This window comes from Phalacrocorax aristotelis, chromosome 12 (assembly GCF_949628215.1).
Source record: "Phalacrocorax aristotelis chromosome 12, bGulAri2.1, whole genome shotgun sequence".
Taxonomy (NCBI): Eukaryota; Metazoa; Chordata; class Aves; order Suliformes; family Phalacrocoracidae; genus Phalacrocorax; species Phalacrocorax aristotelis.
In genome coordinates, this window is record NC_134287.1 from 12,910,612 (window position 1) to 12,924,771 (window position 14,160).

The 14,160-nt window shown below is 38.5% G+C and overlaps 1 protein-coding gene across 6 annotated transcripts in view; it reads left to right on the forward strand.

The window, feature by feature from the left end:
- The window catches only part of VTI1A (vesicle transport through interaction with t-SNAREs 1A), a 273,438-nt gene that overhangs the window by 12,732 nt on the left and 246,546 nt on the right, over positions 1–14,160 (forward strand). For all 6 annotated transcript variants that reach the window (XM_075107573.1, XM_075107575.1, XM_075107572.1 and 3 more), the window contains exon 3: positions 628–738. In XM_075107573.1, coding sequence (XP_074963674.1) covers positions 628–738 — 111 coding nt within the window. The remainder of the gene's footprint in view (positions 1–627; positions 739–14,160) is intronic.

Sequence of the window (14,160 nt, forward strand, 5' to 3'; positions counted from 1 at the left end):
AATAGTATTTTCATTTAAACCCTGAAATTCAGCTATTTAATATACCTACAGATTCGAGATGTAGATTTAAACAGTCAGTTCAGGATTTGTAATTCTGCTGAGTAAGCATTATTTAAAAGAACAAGAATTATTTTATTAAACATAGACGCTGATGGTAAATAAAACTGTAAACATGTATATATATATGCACACACATGTATGCACACCTATACATGTGTGTATATAAAAACAAATAAAATGTCTTTTTCAGCCAAGGGTTTCCAAAACCACCCAGATAGATGGAGGTAGCCTTTCTTCTGAACTATGCTCATTTGTAGGAAGTTATTTAACCTCTTTTTTTTATTATTTTCGTGTAATAAAATGTATTAGTCACATTTGGCATTGAAATCCAGAAGTGTTTGACCAGAATCATTCCTTCTAAGTGTTAATAATATTAATTTTGTCACTTGTTTTTTGACTTAAGGCTGTGTAAAGATTTTGATAAATGGTTTATATATTGCAGAAGAAAGAATGCCTTTCTTTATAAAGAAGGAATATTTCTTAGTATTTGTGAACAATTTAGGTAAAATTATTCTTACTTTAATTACCCTCGATTTACATTGTTACTTCTTTATTTCTACTTACTAGCTTGAGCAGATGGAACTTGAAGTTCGAGAGATCCCACCTCAAAGCCGAGGAATGTACAGCAGTCGAATGAGAAGCTACAAACAAGAAATGGGAAAACTTGAAGCTGATTTTGTGAGTTTTTATTCGATATTATTATTTTTTTACATAAAGAAGACACCTATGAGAATTTAAAAAATATAATAATGCAGTTATTCAGGCAGCTGAGAAGGTATTTTTGACTAGTGTGAGAGGTGAACTCTCTGTGTATCTTGCTGTATTTATGGACAGACAAAAACCAAACTGGGGAAGAGAAGCTTTTCTTTTTGTAGCGGTCTCATACCAATATTCTGTCCCTTTGCCCAAGATCTGAATTGTTTCTGTGCCATTAAACATTGTGAGTGTTCATGCTGTGGGGAAAATAGTCAGCTTTTAATCCCATTTGTCAGGGAATGACTGGTAGAACATCAGAATTAATACATAAATTACAACATAAGTATAGTCTGAGTGGAAAATAATGGTTCATTTCAGACAGCTTGTAGTAATGTGGGCAGTAACATGAAAAGCAATATAATCTCCAATCCGTGGCATTTCTGAATGTAGTTTATCTTGTATGCACTTCATTTCTTAGTCTCTGTGATTTCTTTTCCATTGCACTTAGATTCTTCTTTACTTTTGTATAAATCGGTTATAAATACTAATTTTTTTCAGGTAATGGAGCAAACTAACAAGATTCCCTTGTCCAGGGGCTTCTGCTACAGTTATCAGCCCTTTTTTGTGACTGGGATTTGCAATGAATAGATTTACCTAGAGACAAAACTGCTTGCTTTAAAATCCTGAAAAAGTTCAAAGGGATTGCAAAGTGTAGGAAAATGCTCTGTTAATTGGCAGCAGCTCACTTCCTCCAGGGTAGGGAGAAAAAAAATAACTGTTGGCAGTATTTTCCATTCACTGGAGAACCGTGAATTTTCTCAGGTTGCTGGCAGCAGTTTATTCCTTCAGGGGAGGGGAGGCAATGTTTATACCTGCAGCCAGGAAATCCATCTGACTCTCGCTCCTCTGTGCTGCTGCCAAGTTGAGAAGTTGCATAAAAATGTATTAGTTAGAAGTTGGTTGCAATTTTGTAGAGTTTGAGGAATGTTAGGATAAAAAGACTCGCATCAAAATTTTGAGACAATCTCACGCTATTCCACTGTAGGAAGTGCTTATGGCCCTACTGCCTAAACAGTGGCTTCCAAGAGAGAGGAATTTCTGGACCAGTGGTGAATGCTGCTTATCTTCTCAGATGTGGGAGAATTTGCTTTCAGCATGTATTTGTTGCTGCCTATTCCTTTCAGTAGGCAGAAGGGGGAATGGGTACTTCAGTATTCCCAGGCAGTAGGGAGTGGGAGAGTTCAGAACTGGATGCTCTTTATGGAAGAGGAGAAATGAGTGTGTGTGGGAGAAGTGCATCAGAGCACTAGGAGTTACGTGGCTGAAAGAACGTAAGTTTGAGCTCTGAGCAAAGGAGCAAAAACAACAGGAGAAAGAGGAAGGAACAGATTGTAAGACTGGAAAAAACCCAACAGCCCAAAACCCAAGGATGGCATTCAGCAGAATATCGAGGAAGGAGAGTGAAGGATGGAGCAAAGTATTGAAAGAAAACAACAGCTATGTTTGGAAAGGTCTCACTTATATAGAAAATAGTGTTGCTACAACTAAATTCCCTACATAATTCCAGTTTCTAAGAATTAATATTTTCCTAAGTTCGTATGCGAGGGCTTGAGAATCTTTTTGGATTGTTTTCCACTGAATAGCAACTTGTTGGAAACAATGTAACAAAATGATTCAGTTGTGAGTCCAAAGTGGGAAGAGGAGGAAAGAAAGGAAATGTTATTCTGACTCTGCGATCTGCAGGGCTGCTCAAGGTAGGAAGTCGAGACTATTTGCTGAAATGAAAGTGCTTTTGAGTGTTCTGCCTGAATATTGTACTGAATGAGTTGTGACCTGTTCGACTGTAAGCAAAGCATATAAAGTTTATGTAAGAGCTTTAGCAGGCCGTTAGGGAAAGCATATCTAAGTGCTTTTAAAATGAATTCACTTTTATAGGTGAAGGGAAGTTCTTAACTGGGAATGTTACTGGCAGTTTTGGGTTAGGATCACCTTACAGGTTTGCTGTTCAAAATCCTCAGCTCTTCCAAAAGGCACCCAGATGGGAGCTTGTAAAGTGTTGTTCTTTATAAACGGAGTTGGAATCTCAGCTGGTTCCCAACGTATTTGGCTTGGCCTTTCTTCCTGTCTGAAGCGCGTGTGCACTAGGGAAAGGACATTTCTCAATCATCTTGAAGTGCAAGTTTCATTTTAAAGAAATCTTTGAGAAATGAATGGCGAAGGTTAGATACCTCAGTACACAGTCTTTTTCAATAAGTTCTGTATTTCAAACATGAAGCAAACGCAGAACTGGGACTGGTAGTTTTGTTTTATATTCATCATAAAAACATTAGTTTTGATCTTGTGATTCTTTGCATGCCTTATAGCATCCTGAAAATTTCCCCTCACCCAAGCAGTTATGGAAAAGAGCAGCACAGCAACATGTTTAAAAGTTAAGAGAAGGAAACATGAAGTGTGTGAACTCTCCACAAGGATGGACAACATTAGGGTTTATTTGTGACATGTAATATCTAATTAGTGAGTTTATTTGATCTTGGGCAATATGTGTAAAAATGACAAACGACTGAATCATCGCTTTGATATTATTTACTACATACTGCGGCATCTTAATGAATATTTAGTGGGTTTTTCCTATGCACTTTACTATGCCAGAAGTATACTCTGAAAAATATAAATTTGAGCTTAATTGAGCTGCACTTCGAAAAGTTACTCCAAACATGGCTTGTTCGTCTCTAACTTTCTAATCAAATGGAAATAAGTTGCAAATAGGAAATTTATTTCCGTTCATTGCTAAGCCTTGTTATCTTGCCTGCAGTTAGTTATCGACACTCTTGTGTCCAGAGGCTGATGTGGAGGCAATGACATCTACCCCGTGCACTGTGTTGCACATGGGTAGCTGGTAACCCATTAATCGCATGAAATCATACCCGAGGAGAAAAAGCCACCTAGCTCCATCTTGGCCGTTCCTCTTGGAGGGGATCAGCGGGAATAAAAAAGATGTCATTAAAAGTACTCAGCTAGCGTAGCACTGTGAATACGGATGGGGAAATTTAAGAAAGCACTCGTTGCATCTCAGCTTAAGGCAGCAGTCGTTCCTGATGCTTGCCTCAGTGCTGCGCAGTCTTCCACGGGGAGCAGATGTCTGGGGAGAAATATAAGAATAGGGCAAGCATAAAGTGATACTTCTTTGCAAAAAAGCTGAATGTGCCTCAAAAGGCTAAGTTTCAGGCTTGCTTGCTGTGTGTGCTAAGCGTGTCAAAACAGGCTAAAACTGTTTGTTAAACCTTTTGTTGGTTTTTCTTTTTTTTTTTAACTTGCAGGTGTAAATCTTGGTTTATGGTCTGATTTTCAATAGCGAATGCCAGCGGTATGCGGGTTCTCGGCGGGGTCTGGTTCCTGTGCGCTCCCGAGGCTGCGGCCCCAGCCCTGCGGCGGCTCTGGGGCGGGCTGCGGAGCCTGGGCTAATGGCTCTATCTTCTGGCCCGAAGTGGAGTTGCAGACCACGTCCTTGTGCTTTCTGGGTTGGTTAAGGCCTTGGGACCACCTACTAAAGAGTTCCTGAAATTTAAAAAAATATTCCTATGAGCATTTTTTTCCCCCGCACCTACCAATGCACCGTTATGTGCTTTAAGCTTGTAAATATTTTGGTTTCGACTGTTTCAGATGTAGAATGCCCACGGTCACTGCCTGCGTGGAGTAAGTTCTGAATGCAGAAAAGGCCTTGTGTTTTGTTGTAGTCTTCTAAGTACATGGACCGTAGGTAGTGTTTATTTTTTCAAAATAAAGCAATTTTTTTTCTGTTAATTGTTACCTGAAAATAGCCAGTGATTTCTAAACAGTGGGGATATGCAGTGGTAAAAAGCTTTCCCGATTTTGTAAAATACTTTGACCTGAATCTGTCCCAGTTTGTGTGAAACTAACTATATGAACTTCGCAATGTGTGGTTATCTGCTAGCATTAGTATTTGCCCCAAGGGTTCCATGCACTGACTCAATGTCAGGGCACCATGAAAAAGAAAAAATAAAAGGTGGTAATTTTCCTGAAATGTTTACAGATTAAGAATGAGACATTCAAATAGATGGGGAAATATGAAAATTCAGTAAGCCCATATTACACAGTAATATTCCTATTACAAAAACGAGTGCTACACAACCAGTGCTGGGAGTGGGATGGGTGTATTCAACAAGAAGAATAGCCATCAAATAAAAGAGGAGGCATTTGTTATCAATCCAAGAGACAGTACTCATTCGTTTTAAAGACCCAGAATTGGTACTGATTTTGGTTATTCAACTTAAAATTAAAAAAAAAAAAAAAAAAAAAAAAGAGGGAGACGCCATAGATGGACAGATACATTGCACAAAACCTGACTAAACATTTAAATGTTTTTGGCATTTATCATTAGCTTCAGTTCAGTTAATAGTGAAGACATATGTTCACAATTCATGCTTCCTATGGGTTCTGTCTAAGATAAGTGTTAAAATGGCAACTACTGTTAAGCTTTCAAAACAATTATGGAGGTAAACAATGGAATTTCATTTGATAAAGTAGCCCTTTTATGTGACTCTGGAGTACTGCCGGAGTCCAGAAGGTCACCTGAACAACTGCTACAGCTGTGCCCGTTATAGTCCGGCTGCTTTTTGCGGATGTTGCTACGCTTCTTTCAGGTTCAGTCACCTGCCCAGACAAATATTCATATGGCTGTAAGTTTAATGCACGATATTTGTCAAATGACAAGTTAGTGCCCTGTATCTTTATGGCCAAAGTCTTCCCTAGCTTTCCAGTTTGAGCTAAAAGTTTAGAGACTCAACTGTTGCTGCTGCATTATTTTTATTTATAAAGCAAAGCATTATTGCTTTATAGTTACAAAATCAAACTGTGCGTGGGACAGATGTGTGTGTCTTCATAGTTGTGTCCCAGCGATGTTATTTGAGAACAGGGGACACACCATGAGTACTGGTTATGTGCGCGCATGCACCCTGCACGGGCGGGCACGCGTGCCTGTAGTGGAAATCTGATCTTGTTGACAAATTTGAAACTTCTGAAATCAGGTTAGTTTTCGCTATGGGAGTAGTACAGCTCTTTTGACCAGGGCTGTGGAGGATTTGTTTTAATGCACACAAGATTGAACTGATTAAGTTTCAGAAGAAAGAATTTGGAATATCTGACCGTCTGCTTTGACAATCTGATTTTGAGAAAGCGTTTTGTGAACAAAAGTTCCTTCACCGTGCCATTTTTATACATAGTGTAACCTTCCTGAGAGAAGTAATCAGTCCTCTGCACTGTACTCAAACTGCTTGATACAGAGATACAGAGGCACTTTTTTTTTTTCCCCCTATTCCTTTTCTAATAACATCTGATGTGATATTTGTCTGCTTGGCAGCTGCTGAACATTAGGCCAACTTCTTCTCTACAGAGGAAAATTCCACATTGTCTTCAGTTTGTTTTCACTTGTGTCCCCACCTTGGTGGTTTTGTGGTGGAAGAAGGTGGAGACATTTGACATTTTGCAATGACTTTATTTATAATACTGCTATTTTAAATGGGGAAAAAGTGATACAGGAAAGAATGTTGTTCGGGGTTGTGGTTGGTGGATTTTTTTGTTGTTTGGTGTTTTTTTTTTCCTTGTAACATACAAGGCCTAAACTGAGTTTTTATGAAAGGGTTTTGATGAAAGGTTAAGCGGTGGTATAACTTAGAACCCCTATAGAAAACTTACCTTAATTCATTTACTTCTTAACGACTTTTCCATAGTTTTGTGTGGAAGTATGGAAAAGGAAGGAAATTTAGTTCACCGTGGAATTCACTAGTCATGACATGCTTTTCCTCAGAGGAAGGTGTGAAAGATGAGGCTTCACATGCTTAGTTTGTAATTAACCTAAGGGGTTATGATTGTCTTATCTGAGATTCCTGAGGGGCCAGACCAGTGGAGCACACCTTACTTCCTTGGTTTTATAATTCTGTAGGTATTGCTTACAAAGAATCCTCCCATGTTTGACCAGTAAGGTGCATCTCGTAACACTGTGTGAGGAGATAATATGCTGGGTAAGGGCAACCAAGCAGCAAATTTTTAATGTCAATAAAATTAATTCCTTAACTAGATTCTTCTCTCAATGGACTTCACCTTGATACTGGTAGGAAATTCTGTGTCTCTCTCTCCAGAGGTGTTGCTCATCTGTTACCATGTAGGGATGAGACTGGTGAGTTTTGTGGCGTGCTGTTTGTTGGTCCTTCAGCAAGTCAGTGACTGCGGAGATGATGCACATGATTTTAAGAAAAACCGGATTGTGGAGCACTAGACTTGGCTAAGTGATTACAACTAAAGGTGCTTTCGGGAAGTGATTTGGTGAGTCTGATTTAATTCCTGTGTCTGGCTGGGGGCTATGAATGAAAGGCATGTTGACTCATATGGTGCACTGTGAGCATTCATGCCTCTTTCTTTCCCTTCTGCCTTCACACGCCAAATGTTTCTGTATTAAATGAAGCTATGGCAGAATGAAATCCTTCCATAAAATATGTTTTATGGCATGTAAAAAAAACTCAGCATGAGATCAGCTCTGCCTTTTTCATTAAACATGTGTTCTCACCTGGCAGTCTTTAGACATGTCTGGATGCCAGCCCTCATCAGCCTTTCCCAGGTAGACAACTGTCATTTCTCTATTTACCATGTAATTTGTTCTTAAGTTAAAACTCTGAAGGAGTAGAATTAAATCTGTTTGCTGGTCTTCCTAGCAGGTAGTGGAAGAAGCAATGTCTGCTCAAAATTACTTGTAGCCAGCTGGTGAGTAAAGTGACCTCATATGCAGAAGGGGAATTCTGGTTTTTTGGGGGGCAGAAGGAGGAAGGCTTTATTGTTTCCCACTTTCTCAGATTTCTTATTTTAGTCAAGTGATACTGCCCTACCTATTATGCAAAAAGAAGCAAGTTGTCATTGTCCTGCTTTTGATAGCAGCAGTAATAAAGGTTCTGCAGTTGGAACATAGGTGTGGGATGCGATGACAAATAAAGCAGACCAGCGCGTATCTCACTCTCCCTTCGTTGTATTGCTTGCCTGCGCTCATATAAGTAGAAGTTTGGTTTGGTTTCTATCATGAGTTAGAAACATAAGGATTTCTAGAAAAAAGCAGCAGACAAGCTGAGCAAGAAACCCACATCCTTGCAACATGCTTGCTTTTCAGACCAGAACTGCACTCTCAAGTTCCTTAATATGTCATTACTCTTTTTTTTTTCCAGCTTATGCGAGGCTAATTTGTGTTTGACCGAAAAATAGGGAGAGGCATGTGCTACTGATAAAGGGTAAAAATAGGGAGAAGGTGCCAGTTTGACACTGGAAGGATTAATTACAGCCCTTTTCAGATTTCTTGATTTGTTTGTTCAGGGAATGACGCTAGATGGCACTGTTTGTTTGCAAAGCGACTCCTCCCACCCCCCCCCACCCCCCCTTCTTTTTCTTTCCTGTTTCTTTTTTTCTTTTTTTTTGCTTTGGTAGTAACTGAAATTACTGTTTCATGAATAAAATATTTCTGGTGGGATTTGCATTTCTATATTGGCTGAAGATACTGTGTTGAATGTTTTATTAACCAGCCCAGTGCAACTGTCAGCCTATTAAAGAGATCCAATGGACCCTGTTTAGCTAAATAAACTAAATAAATCCAATTCGTCAAATTGTGTTCCTGGCTGTTTATTTTACATTCTTTTGATGTACAGTTTATTTTAAGTTAAAGCCACATGGTTTTAAAAATTAATGTGAAAATAGAATTTAGTGTTTGAAACATGAGGAGAGTAATTGCCATGGTCAAAAATAGCTTTCTTCTATGGTGAAGTTGCAGTCTGGTAAATGGTGAACTTTTTATTGGTGTCTGTTTAACTGACCCATGTCAAAAAATTAGTTTGGCAAATGAGGGGTTAATGGCTTTTTTTGCCTGCTTGCTGCGTTCTGTTGCTTTCATGAAACGAAACTTGAAATATAAGCACTGCTGTTAAAAGTAGCTATTTCTACCCAACTTCAAGAGGCTTGTGCTTCATCTTGGTATTTTCTCAATCAGAATTCAAGGGGAATTTTTATATTAGCATTATGTATTTAAATACTTGTTGAAATTCTGATTGCATCATAGGCAGATATTAGAGCATAAAAAAATTCTCTTTGCGCAACTGAGGATATTGTATGTCTGGTTGGCAAACAGCTGTCAAACATTACAGATAGAGGCATTCATTATATTCTGCTAGTACAAATAATATTTTAGTTATCTTGTTTTTTGCTGAAAACCTTTGCCATAGAATAGCAGAACGCAGGCTATAAATTTACAGTAGTGTTATTGGCATAGCAAAGATTCTTCTGTGCCAGTTAAAAATTCCTGTAAGTGCGGATGTAGTCTAGATTTGTTAGTAAGTGAGATGAAGGAACAGTGAGGGATGTATTCTGTCTGTCTTTCTGATGCTTTCCATAGCACTGCTTTAGTGATGTTCCATGTTAATTTTTGTGTTTTACAAGAAACTGAAGTTGCCAAGTATCATGTTTGGCATAGTTTTATAATCTCAGGTTTCCTAGAGTGGAATACTGAAATTTGGTGCCATAGAAATGCTGTTGGTTGAATTCCATTTTTGGCTTTTCTCTCAAGAAATCTACTACAATGGATTAAAAAGTCTTTGTGCAGAGCTAACGTGTTAGTATGAATTTGATAGTGTCAGGGATTCTTAAGGAAGGTCATTCGATCAGCTCATTCCATCTTTTTTTTCTTAGAAATTATGGTTGAATTTAACCGAAATTGTAAATTTTGCTGCTGGCCCTCCCCCCAAACTTCAACCCAAGACCAAGTAGATATTTATGCAAATGTTTTCAGTGTTGGGTAGGGTGCTGCTTCCTTGTGTAGGTAGACTTTCATTAGTCCTGAAAAATATCAAATTTCTTAAATATTAACCTTTTAATATTTACAAGTTGCAAATATTTTAAAATGCTATTTAACAACTAAGACATACAATGTTAACCTGTTTTCTCTCTGATAAAACCTTCCCATCTTGTGCTCTAAGCTGGTTCTTTTTAACGTACCGATGGTAAACACAGAAGGAACTTTATGGGCCTGGCTCTAGTGCAGGTAAAAGGAGATGGACTTTTGCAGCTGTGGAGATGTCGTCTTGTTTCTGGCCTGAGACTTGGGGAAGGAATATAAAGCAAAAAGTGCAGCTGGACTTGTATTAGAGTGGCTGGGGGTTGTTTTGGGGTTTTTGGCTTTGGTTTTTTTTTCCCCTCTTTGTAATGTTCTTTACTACATGAAACACATGGAAAACCATGTGAATATCTCTGTTCTTTTGTTTGGTAACTTTATTTGTATTCTGCAATCATTTAGTAGTCAGCCCCAAGTACAGTCAGCTTCCCTTGAAACTGCTGTAGAAACCACAACAAAAAGTGGTCCTTGGCCAGAAAGTATATTTAAGCTTGCTGTTCTTACTCCGTTGGGGAGGAAATCGCTGCAAAAGCTAGAGGATCTGCAAGTTGTACGTTTGACAATGTAAGGCTTGTATACATTTATAGTAAGTGGATCAAATACAGCACCTCCCTTACTTTTCATCCCTCTTTTATAAACTGCCTTTAGGGTGCCAGTGCTAGGAAAATAAGCCTTTTCCAATATTTAACAAATACTACAGAGGTTTCACTTGTAAAAGAACTGATCAATGAAAATTAGAGTAGAAATATAAAGAACAGATAGTGAAAAGGAATATAGCAAGTGGCTTCTGGGATCAGTGTTAGAACAGAGGCGTTTTCCCTGATATAGTGACATTTAACCATTTCTGACAGGTTTAATGAAAAAGGGTTTTTGCTAACTAAATATTTGGTGCCTGGTGCATAAGATAAAGAAATCGGGGAGTGTGTGTGTGGGCTCTGCGCTCCCACTGAGTGGCATTTGTACTTTCTTTCTGAACCCCCACAACCTTCCAACATGTCCTTCGTATGGTTCTTTTTTTTTTTTTTTTTTTTTTTTTTAATATCTTTTCAGAGAAGTTAAGACCGGAATGAATAAGGGTAGTGTTTGCCAACTTACCCTCTTGGTCAGCGTGGAAACATGTTAGGCAGGCTTTTGGAAAACTCTGAATTGCAATTGCAGACTTTGTACCTGTTCACTAAAGACTCAAATGTGATTCCTGACAAGTCATAAAAAAGGTTCGTATTGTGTTTGGTGGGTCTTGGCTTGGACCTTTGATAGAAAATGCCTCTGCATTACGAAGATAGCACCTTCCTTTCCACTGATTCATGAGTAGAAGTCTTTGAGCCGTTATTAAATCTAACTGTAACCTTTGCTAGGGCATATCACCTACCAGGAAAAAAGTGGTATTTAATATTTGATTTAAGAGAGAATAATGGCATTAATATAAAACCAAATTCTCTCATTACAAAATTTGAAAAATAACTTATTAAATCCATACTGATGGTTGCTACTTTGAGACATATAACTGCAAGTGTTTTGACACAGGGATCCATATTTCGTGGAGTACCTACCGCAGAAGGGTTTCTTATCCATGAGTACAGCTCTTTGGCAACTGTGACAGTGAGTGTTAAATAGAACTGTGCAAAGAACCTGAGTTGTTATGTTGATGTGTTTCTTGTGATTGTTTTTGTTTTGTTTAAGAAATATAGGTTAGTTTCAATATTATGCATTGTTCCATTAGCAGCTGTCTTTGGAACTACAGGTTTTAATTTTTTATGATTTCTTGCATCCTTGAAAAATACTGAGAACTATTTATCTAGGGTTAATGTGGTTGGGAGTAAAACTAACAATGCTAAGAAGGGGTCTTAACTATAGTTCTAGGATTTTTTTCTTTTTATTAGAAAAATGTTTGATTTGTAATGACTGCATTTTTGTATTGTTTGTAATTCAATGTTATTGATACCCCTAAGTGACCATGTGATCTCCTTTCTGCCCAGTCTTCAGGGGAAATCAGACTCTGTGGTTCAGTTGTGTAAGCTTCCCACAAAGTTAGTTCAGTCAACTAAATCAAGGTAAAAAGTTACAGAAAGGTCAGGATTAAGTTAGGGGTTGCTAACCTGAATTGCTTTCCCAGCCTTTTTAAGCCCTTAGTGCTCCTTTTGTCTTGTCCTCACCTTCTGTCATGTTGTTCCTCTGTTAGATCTGTGTTTCAGTTGAAGGCACCTGGGCTGCATCTTTCTTCTGACCCATACTTGGAGTCAGTTTCAAATGTGTCATTAAGGTCCCTTTTTTCCATTCATGAGCTACCTGTCCAGCATTCAGCAATGCAGATTGGTGGCTCAGCACTTGTCCCCTGTAGAAATCTTGGTTTAAAATGCCTGAATTTTAGAACGAGCATAAGGAAAATTTGCTCCTCTCCCTCCCCATTTTTAATTTCCTTTTTCTGCTTCTCTTTCTGGGACAAACATTAAAGGTTTTCACTTTTTATTTGTACCTAACAAATAATCTGTTGCAAAGCTTATCTGCTGAGTTCCCTTCTCTCATAATACAGGACCAGTTTGCAAGCCATTTGTATGTTTTAAAAAATGTCTTAGCTGAGGACTTTTCTCCCACCTGGGGCTTCACGTACAGTGGTGGTATTTGGTTTGGCAGTACTGTGATTTTTAAAGTCAATCCCCCAATTTTCCTCACTTACTGCATGTGAGTCTGAATAGGATTCCTTTTTGAGGAAAATGAAATGGAAACTCCATTTCAGGTGGGTACCGAACACAGAAATAAGGGTCTGAACCAAAAGCTGGTGTTTCAGACAGCTTTGAACCATGTTTAAGTGAGGATGTTTGGTCTAAGAACTGGGCTAAATCTGTTCTGTGATAAAACCTGAAATCACATGTGCTGCAGAAACATTAGTAGAATAACTCCAAGGTGCTGCCTGTTGTGATGTAGTGAAATGTATCCTTTTGGAGCAAGACTATCTTTTGAGGTCCGTCCTTCCTTTGTGGAAGAGTTGGGTCCTTTGGAAATTTCCATTCCCCTTCTCCTACCATATTTCAAGCAAAGGAAACCAGGATTCAGGCTTCTGTAGCCTGAAATCTGGTTATTAGTAAATTTGGACTGCTTTCATGTTTTGGAAATTGTCTTTTCAGTGCGTTTGATTGGTATGTAAAGATCATTTATGGTGGATCACATGTCAATTCTTTCACCTACTTGTTATTTGAACAGAAAAACAAAGCTTCTGGTTTTCCGTCATATCTAATGCACTTTCAAGGTCTTCAGCATTTCTGATTCAACAAAGGATTAGTGGCTGATACTTACGATATTCCCTATCTGGGTCCCCCACTGTACTCACTGCATTTGTGATTTTGATGCAAAAGGGACATGAAATAGTAAAATTCCTGTTATCTAAGCAACAGGAAATACAAATCAGGTGTTGGAGGGCACTTGCGGCATGTCTGGTATATTCTAAGAAAAGGCTATCCTTATCCCTGCCAGGTAAGTTCTACAGAGTAGTTAAAAGGCTGTGGCATGCAGTCCTTCTTGATGTCCATAGTATCAAATCCTAGTGTTGGCTTGGTTGTCTAGTAATAAAATTCTTCTCTATGTCTTATGCTGAGGTTTAGAGCGGGACTTGCTGAAGAAAAGCAAAGCCTCTTCCAGCAAGGAGAGATGCCGTCAGTGAACAGTCCGTTCTCTATTTCCCCCTGCCTTTAAACTCTCCTGTGCTACTGGCACTAATCTGGCCCAGGTTTGGCTCAGGCAGGAGTGTTTGGACTAACCATACAACAGAGTTTGTCCTTGCATTCAGATAAATAAGTTGGTTTTTTTTTTCCCTGTAGAGCGAACTATTGCTATCTGGCTGGAACGGCTCACGGATGAGGAGTTTGGCTGTGTAGTGGTGTGAGGGATGAAATTCTTGAAATGAGGCTGTGCTCCCCTCTGTTACATTTTTGGGGATATATGTAGAGAAAAGTCAGAATAGGTTGTTCTCCTGACATTATAAACGGAGACAGTTGACCTATGATAGCAGCATTCCTCTTGAGGGAATTGAATCGAGCACCCTCTGCAGAAAGTGGAAACAAATGCATTGCTTTGCTCAACCTCAGAGTTGTATTAAAAGTTTCTTGTGGCTAATATTTTAGCTTTTATGCAGGTTTAGTATATTTTAGATCAGAAGAAGAAATCTTTGGTGTGTGTTTAAGGTGAACAAATTTGTGTGTTTGTGGGTTTTGTTTTAATATTAAACAAAGCCCTTTCCCTGCCCCAAACAGTCAAAATGTAACTCAGATTCTCCAAGAATTATAGTATGTCTGTGCACTTCACTGTTGGACCCATCACTTCAAAAATAGCCATATGAAGAAGAATGTGTGATGCACTTATTGTCAGAGAAAAGCCAATAAATCCAATTGATTCAGGAAGCTGAGAAATATTTTAATAACTTTTTGACATTTTCCTGTAGTCCTTATTTACCTTATCAATAGTTATGGTGACATATG